Here is an 8,412-nt window from a genome sequence, read left to right as displayed (position 1 = left end):
ACATCACAAGAAGGTTCCACCCAAATACGCAAACACAAAATATAAAATTGATTTCTGATTGTTATTCAGTGCTGATCTATAATTGCCTCTCAGTCTCTCACAGACACTCAATATTCTCTGTGTTGAATGCTAGTCAAGCAGAATTGTTTGAGACTTTGAGGCACCCCCAAAGGACCGCTTGGATGATGAAACCCATCAGGTACTATCAGAAGGAATAATGATCCACCAGAATGGATAATACAACTCACTCCATTTATCAATGAAAGTAAAGAATACAAAATACAGTCTACTACAGGTAGGCGATTCTCTCAGAGAAAATGACAAATACAGTCTGCACTTTCAGCAGTTCATTCCGGATCAACATTCAGGGGTTTTAGTTTAATTTACAGAGTAACAATGAAACATTCATTCAGGAATTTGGTCAAATTGAGAGAGTACATTGTCAGATGTCACCCGTCATATTATTGACATGGAGTAAACAAATGTACATTTGTAAATATTACCATGTGAGAAACTTATCTACTTCCAAACTAAACAAATATGCAAGAAAATATATAATTTCTTCTGAACTTAGACAGTGTATATTTAGTTTCTTTGTTGTTCTTTTACTGAGATATCTTGTATTCTTTTTTCCCCTTCTTTCTTAGCGCTTTGAAACTTTTGTATAAAGCGCTTTATAAATTTTGTATATTATTATTATCATTATTAAGATTGTAATCTAAGGCATTGTTAAGTACACATATTTTGATTTATATCTGATTCCTGAATTAACATAGGATTTTACGAGAAATTTTGCATGGGTATGTAAATTATACATACAGTGGCATGCCAGTGTAATTCTGCTTGGCAGATAATCTACTAACAGTTTTATGGCTCCTTTAATAAAGAATTCAACATCACAGTAGGAATGAAGATGGGCTGGAAAAGAATGCAAACCAAACAATTGTAAATTCTCTCTGATCTGTGATTTTGAGAGGTTTCTATGCATGGATCTATTTTTAGAGACATGTATAAGAGCTTTTTCTGTGTTTCCCTTCTATTTGTTCTTTACCAAATATCACGGTATACATGAAATAATTTTTTGAAGCAGGACACACTTTGCACTTTGGGGTCATACAACCTTACAGAAAGTTCATTATTATCACATTAAAATGTGATAATTTGAAGACTGTGACAAAAGCATTTTTTTTCTCCACAAGGATTGTTTACTAAATTCAATATTTTCATTGTTAATGTTGTAGGACAGTATTGCAATGGCAACAAGTTCAGAAGAGGTTTAACATCTTCCTTATTCTGCATAGTAAAGATTACTTTTGTCTTTGCCAACTTTGTACAATTCAAAAACTTTTCAACACAATGTGTCGATGAAAAGCATACCTGCTATTGCTTGAATGAAGCCACAGACGGTGAAGAGACTTTTCTTGCACAGGCTCCTGAAGCAGAGACTAAACACGGAAAGGAAGCCAACAACTGTAAGTATTAGGAACCCTGCAGCATAGAATATAACCATGGCTCTCCAGAACCCGCTCGGTAAATCCATGAAGTTATTGATATACGACGTGCATTCCACTTCGTTTAGCTTGGATCCTCCCTTATGCACTGCCATAGCACGGAATATCTCTGCACACCTCATGAAGATTCCAAGGGTAGGGGTGTAGGTCTCTACCGGTCCGACCACTTCCTGAGGGGAGGTGGTGTTCTCGGTGCCATAGAGGTTGCTGGCACTGCTGATAGTTCTCTCTTCTCCTAGAAGCCACTGTGATGTCATCAAGGCCACCAGGTGACCCAGGACAATAGAAACACTTAGGAGTGTCCAGAAGAGCGAGCGGATGGTGATGATCACGTAACACATCTTTGGTTTTAGTTTGGTCCAACAGTTAGAATCAGCCTGTACAACGCTTCAGAGAATCATGGCGTTGTAGATCCTGGAAAGAAACAAACAAATCAGCCAAACATGTAAATTGAATAATGCAGACAGTGAAAAAGAAGAAAATTGTATCCCTGCAAAACTTGCAACTCGACTGGCTACATATCCAATAGAATTGTGAAAACAACCACATCTGGAAAAGTTGGAAAATATGGATGATTGGTTTCTGAACAAATGCTGGGTATAAAAGATCGTGTACATCCAATCAGCCATAGAGAATAAAAAGGAAATAAAGCAAATATCAAGATCGTCTGTAGTTTAAAGTCCAACATACTGTCAGATTACTTTTTAGATGTTATCAACATGAATTGAAGACATTGTCCACCATTTCAAATCACTTTCAATTCTTTCTGATCCCATCTGAATCCAAACAGGAAAAACAGCATGGTAAGACAATGGCAGGAAACAAAACAAGATTTCCTTCATATCATAAATCAAGGAAAGAAAAAGAATCATGAAATTATTCACATCTATGAATACTGAATAGAGAGACAAGCATCATTATTTTAAGGTCCCTCCTTAAAGTGTAAACAGCTATTGATATCATAAGAATAAAAATAAGTTTTAAATGAATGGGAAGCTATATTTTAATTTTGTAAATTTTGTATACTCTTAAAAAAATTAAAAATTATCATTCAGCTTCCATAACCTACACAGGAATTATCAAGAATTTGACTGCCCTTTTAACCCAAAACATATATCTTATATATAATCATCTAAATGTAATTTTAAACCATGTGGTAAATCATGTTTGTCAAACACTTAAAAACAGGAAATCCTGCAGATGAAAGGAATCATAAAACTTTTTCTAGAGACAATATCCGATTTAAACCCTTATGGTAATTATCAACATCCACTCTCAAACTATTGGAGAAATAATTTTTTCAATTAATGAAAAAAATAAAAATATTTGTAGCATTAACTATTGCTATAGTGATAATCACTAAAATGCACCAACATTCTTATTTAACTATTTACTTTCTCATAATTTTTATTAGTCTAATTATCACTATTGCTTTAAAAAATACTTCAGATTGAATGGTGAATCTACAGACTTTTTGGTTCTCTCAATTAGAAATCATACAAAATAACACCCTAATGGCAATGAATCAACCAAACGATAACAGAATATTACAGATATATTACTTTATAGTTGACCGCCCATTTCGCACAATAGAACAAGTCATTGAATTCTCACTTAAACTTTTCATTTTGCCACGCACCATTGACCAAGCAGTGTTGGAGCTGATAGTGATTCATTCCATATAAATGTAACCGTTTGTTTCTCTGGTATTGATTTTTACAATGTTCAGTATAATTAGGTTAACCTTTGCAAGGGCATACAGTAATTGGTTAGCGTGTAAGAGTATAGTATTGGGCAGCTGCGGTTTTCTGCTTTTCAATGCAATACAAATAACCAATGAATATTAGAAGAATAATCAAAGCGAACAGTCACAGAGACGCAATGGCTCCAAGCAAGGTGTTGACGACGTCTAGTTGTTTGCCACCATATCTTGAACAGCAAAATAAATGTATATCTTTCAGGGTGACATTTGTGTTGAGGCCTAAATCTGAATCAGATTGACGGGAGAGACAGGACTTTTACCTTGTTGATTTATTATTTAATTCCATCTCCTTTTTTTATTGGGGTCCTTTTGGAGAACTTATAATTTGTTCACCATTAGATAGCATTGACATCGACAATAAATACAATTCACTGATATTCCTGCTCGTTATATTCTATATATATTGTTATCATATTATATATTGTTATCATAAAAAAATATTGATTAATTTAATGGGGAAAAGGGCATACATGGCAAACCATATCAGGTTAGGTTCGGTCATTGGCAGACACCACACTCATTATCAGGCTTTACTCAGTTCCTTCCCCCTTTATAGCATCACATTCAATTAATTTCCCTTTCTCCTCCTCGTTCTCCTGCACCCCTCTTTCTCCCTTTATCATTAGTTTTCTTCAAACCATAATAAGTTATAAATTAAACTCATAAATTAAACTCAAGTCAAACTACCACCATCAACACAACTCCAATTTAAGGAGTCCAAAAATCTCTACAATACACAATAAACAATTTGCTAAAATTCATGGGGGAAAAATAGTCAGTCATAAAAATGCAAGATTATCCATCCACATTCCATAACATTATAATAACAACACTTCTTTCAGATAATTCAATCTCGAGTCAAAAAGTCAAACGGTAAACAGATCACGAACAGGGGTCAAAGACCCCAGGCCAGCCAGGCGGCCAGACCAGCGAAAGCGAAGGGGGAGAAGCTGGCGTGACAGCACTCACCAGATCTAGGACAGATAGTTTGAAAGGGTTGGAGAAAAAAAAAACAGACAAAAATTAAAAAGTGGAAGAAGATTCGGAAAACTCACTCTGCAATAGTTATACTCATGTATGTTCCTGTGCAGTGCCTCGGATAAGCACAAATTAGATGGAATCGGAATAAAAACTAGGAGCAATAGTCGTCACCTCTTCCACTTGTTTCAAACAAAATAATAAGTGCTTGGATACCGGCGCGAGAGGTTCCTTTGATCGACCGATCCGAACGCGTACGATCGAGCGAACTGATGGAAGAATGAAGCGGGCGAGTGAAGGTGGGAAATGATGGGGAACACCGGTAGCTTGTTGCGCAGACAGGTACAGGTGCACACTGTGACGACGATATTACTCAGATCTTTTATGCTTAGCCTTGGAGCGAGTGGGAACGGGTCATGCCTGAAAAGTTATTTCCTCTCGCTTCTTTTTTAATCTTACGAATGCAAACAATCACAAGAGCCTATATTACACAATATACAAAAGAAGCTTAGCTCACCTCACGACCTGAGGAGCCCGTTTAAGTAAGTTGGAAGAATAGATAGTGAAGAATCCTTGGGAATCCTTCGAAGTTGAGTAACGAGGTATGACTCATCCCAAAAATGAAAACGTGGAACCCGCTGGTCCTATAAAACCAAACAAAGGGCATGTGTTGATGTTTTCATCTGTTTTGGTTGGCGTACTTCCAAAATTCCAATAATGTGAAATGAAGGGGGCATTTCTCATGATGGATTTTTTTTCAAGGGGCGTGATCGAAAACAGCTAGGGCGAGAAAAAGGGGGTGTGGTCAACGTTTACCTCGTAGTCGTATGATCATGATACACGTGAAATACTCGTAGTATTGACTGGTGTTCAGTGGCGTACCTAGGATTTTTCACAGGGGGGGCAAAACCGTCCGCCCCAAAAATTGACAAGCAAAAAAAAAAAAAAAAAAAAAAAAAGGTCTTCACTTCAATCACAAATAAAGCTTCTTCAAGCTCGTCAGGGGGGAGCAAAAAATGTCTTTCAAGCTCGTCAGGGGGGGCAAAAAAGGTCTTTCAAGCTCGTCAGGGGGGGCAAAAAAGGTCTTTCAAGCTCGTCAGGGGGGGCAAGGATACGTCCTTTGCATGGGTTGTGGCTCGTCAGGGGGGGCAGACTGCCCCCCCTGCCCCCCCCCCCCCGTAGGTACGCTAGTGCTGGTGTTCCCAGACGATTTGATGTGGGGGAGGGGGGCTGATGAGTCCCACCGGAAATGTTGACTTAAGTTCAACAATTGTTTGGAGACAACACCCCCCCCCCCTCCCACACAACACCAATCGTCACAACAAACCTTTAGTTTCCTTCCAAATGCCAATTCCACTGAACAAACGTTTGCAGAACAGGACTACTGATTGCCTCCAAGAGTCCAGCGATTACAAAATTAAGAGAAGAAAGAAGAAAATATCGGAAAGATGAGTATTCAAAATTGAATGATGCATTGAGGAGAAGAAAATAACCCGCATTTCGGCCAACTTGTACCCCCTCCTTATATTCTGATGCTGCATGCCCAGTTGCCAATAAGTATAAAACAACAACATCAATTAAAAGGATGTGACATTGAATGAAACTACAAAACGCTGTTTACTGAACTTTAAAGGTCAAGTCCACCTCAGAAAAAAGTTGATTTGAATAAATTGAGAAAAATCAAACATGAATAACGCTGAAAACTTCATCAAAATCGGATGTAAAATAAGAAAGTTATGACATTTTAAAGTTCCGCTTATTTTTCACAAAACATCTATGCTCAACTCAGTGATATGCAAATGAGAGAGTCGATGATGTCACTCACTCACTATTTCTTTTGTTTTTTATTGTTTGAATTATACAATATTTCAATCTTTACGAATTTGACAATTAGGACCCCCTTGCTTGAACCACAAAATGTGAAAATAATGGAATTCCATGTGTTCAGGGAGGAATGAAACTTTGTTTCACATGACAGTGACGAGAAAATCAAAATATTTCATATTTCATATAATAAAATACAAAAGAAATAGTGAGTGGGTGATGTCATTGGTTCCCTCATTTGCATACCGAACAGGATGTGCATAGAACTGTTTTGTGAAATTAAGAGAAACTTTAAAATGTCATAACTTTCTTATTTTACATCCGATTTTGATGAAATTTTCAGTGTTATGCTTGTTTGATTTTTCTCTTTCTATTCAAATCAGCTTTTTGTCGGGGTGGACTTGTCCTTTAACCAAGTTGTTTAGGCCCGTCACTATAAAATGTTTTTAAAAATATTGTTCAAAAATTAATCAACTTACCATTAGAGTGACTGGCTTCAATCGCACGCAAAAAAATATAATTGTGTACACTATAACATCCACTTTCGATTTTATCAAACTTATTTTTATGTGAATTAAACTTGATATTTTGTTATCAAATAATGTGAAGTATTTGTTAATCTTATGTTATGTTATGTTGAAAATGGAAATAAAAGAAATGAAAATCAGGAGATTCCAGACATTCATAATGCCAGATGACAATTCCTACGACATTGAAATAAATTTTGGTTAAAAAAAATGACAAAGACTGTTTTAAAACCTGATTATCTCACCAGACTCTATAATTATAGGCAAGGAATTATAATATCCTGATGACATTTCCTGTATTATAATCACTTAAAGAATGACAAACCAGGCCATTGTGAATAATTGGTCAGTGTTCAAAACAATTGATATTTATTTCATTGACACACGCACACAATTACGATTGACCTACACAGCAAAAATTGTGGTGTTAACCGGTGTACATAGAGGACCACACCAGTCATTTTACACCGGTGTTAAAATGAAAGTGTTAGTTTAACACCTATAGGTGTTATTACAACACCTTTGATTGTTACATTTACACTCATCGATGTTATGTTCAATCTCTCGGGTGTAATTTTAACACCTCAGGGTGTGGTCCTCTATTAACACCAACTGTTGTCAGTTTTAACACCACAGTTTTTACAGTGTATATTACGACCCAAATTTTAAATAAAACGTTAGGACCTATTGCTGAGATGATCAATTCATGAAATAAACTAGATTCCTGGGTAATGAATCGTCAAATGATCGTCAAATAAATACTCAAGTGAAAGTTGATGGTTATAAAAGTGGATTTAATTCAGAACCTCACAACAATCTGAGGATCAGCTCGGGGGTCAGCTATATATACAATCTCATTTTAATTACAGTTGTTATAAAATTTGGCCATTACTTGCTGCAAACTAAAGACTTGCAACTATTTAATAGTATGATAGATTTATTCTGAACCTCCAATAAGACTATTTTTCATATATTTATATTACTAAAATATTTTAAATGCCATTTCCTTCCAAAATAGGTTGTAGCACCAGTCGTGTATATAGGTGGCACAATTTCTCCCAGTACAGACCATGCAAGTCACTAGCTTACATATACCAAGTTGTTGGTATATCCAGTTGTAAATTTGTCCGGACGGAATGTTTGTCAGGATAAGATGATAATTTCATGAACCTTATATTTCATATTTCTTCAATTATTTGAACGAAATTTCAGACACTAGCTGTATTTTAAATAATTATATATCGCATAAATTTTCACAATACTATTTGGTGCATGAGATTTGTTCTAAGTCCATGATATAACCCATATAAAAATATATATTATTTGTTATTGGGTCCGGACATCGGACCCCCCCCCCCCCATTAATAAGGCGTGAGCCCTGGGCGCTCCATGGGGGGGGGGCAACCTAAAAACCATTATACAAAACAAACTGCATGGATTTACACCCAAAAAGCCGCTGATAGGTGACGATAGATGGCGTGATTCCATTCCTTGTTCCAGTACCATTACATGGCCAACTATTATTTATGTTACTTGAACACCCTTGCTATATAAGACGGAGGGGAGGGTATTAACAGTTTATTGCTCTATTTCTTTTCCGAGTTTCAAGACTATAGAGTATCCCAAAGGGAGCCCCCTGTCTACACCGGAGAAACAGGACGATGTCTGGACGGTTCATGGTATACAGGGAGACCCTGTTTCAGGGCAAGGATGTCATCAAGGGCTGGAAATCTTATCTCTCTTCAGATCCTACTGCTACCAACTACGAAGGAGCCAAACACATGACTGAGCACTCCCCTTACCTGCCCTC

At 36.6% G+C, this 8,412-nt stretch overlaps 1 protein-coding gene across 2 annotated transcripts; it reads right to left on the bottom strand.

Annotated features, from left to right (window-relative positions):
• Nucleotides 1–1,323: 1,323 nt before the first annotated feature.
• LOC129256516 (LHFPL tetraspan subfamily member 2a protein-like) lies at nucleotides 1,324–4,883 on the bottom strand. 2 transcript variants are annotated; one of them, XM_064096447.1, is made up of 2 exons: nucleotides 4,769–4,883; nucleotides 1,324–1,925 (listed from the first exon to the last, which is right to left on the bottom strand). In XM_064096447.1, the coding sequence occupies exon 2, from the start codon at nucleotides 1,850–1,852 to the stop codon at nucleotides 1,349–1,351; it is 504 nt and encodes a 167-aa protein (XP_063952517.1). In that variant the 5' UTR covers nucleotides 1,853–1,925; nucleotides 4,769–4,883; the 3' UTR covers nucleotides 1,324–1,348. The 2 variants fall into 2 exon arrangements, with proteins under 2 accessions (XP_063952517.1, XP_054750674.1); XM_054894699.2 differs by lacking the exon at nucleotides 4,769–4,883 and adding an exon at nucleotides 4,329–4,752.
• Between the last annotated feature and the right edge of the window lie 3,529 nt (nucleotides 4,884–8,412).

Source organism: Lytechinus pictus, chromosome 3 (assembly GCF_037042905.1).
Source record: "Lytechinus pictus isolate F3 Inbred chromosome 3, Lp3.0, whole genome shotgun sequence".
Classification (NCBI taxonomy): Eukaryota; Metazoa; Echinodermata; class Echinoidea; order Temnopleuroida; family Toxopneustidae; genus Lytechinus; species Lytechinus pictus.
This window is presented reverse-complemented; position numbering and strand designations above follow the sequence as displayed.

Bases quoted from the DNA above. Each gene is read 5' to 3' on its own strand.
- LOC129256516 (XM_064096447.1), bottom strand. From the start codon at position 1,852: ATGTGTTACGTGATCATCACCATCCGCTCGCTCTTCTGGACACTCCTA.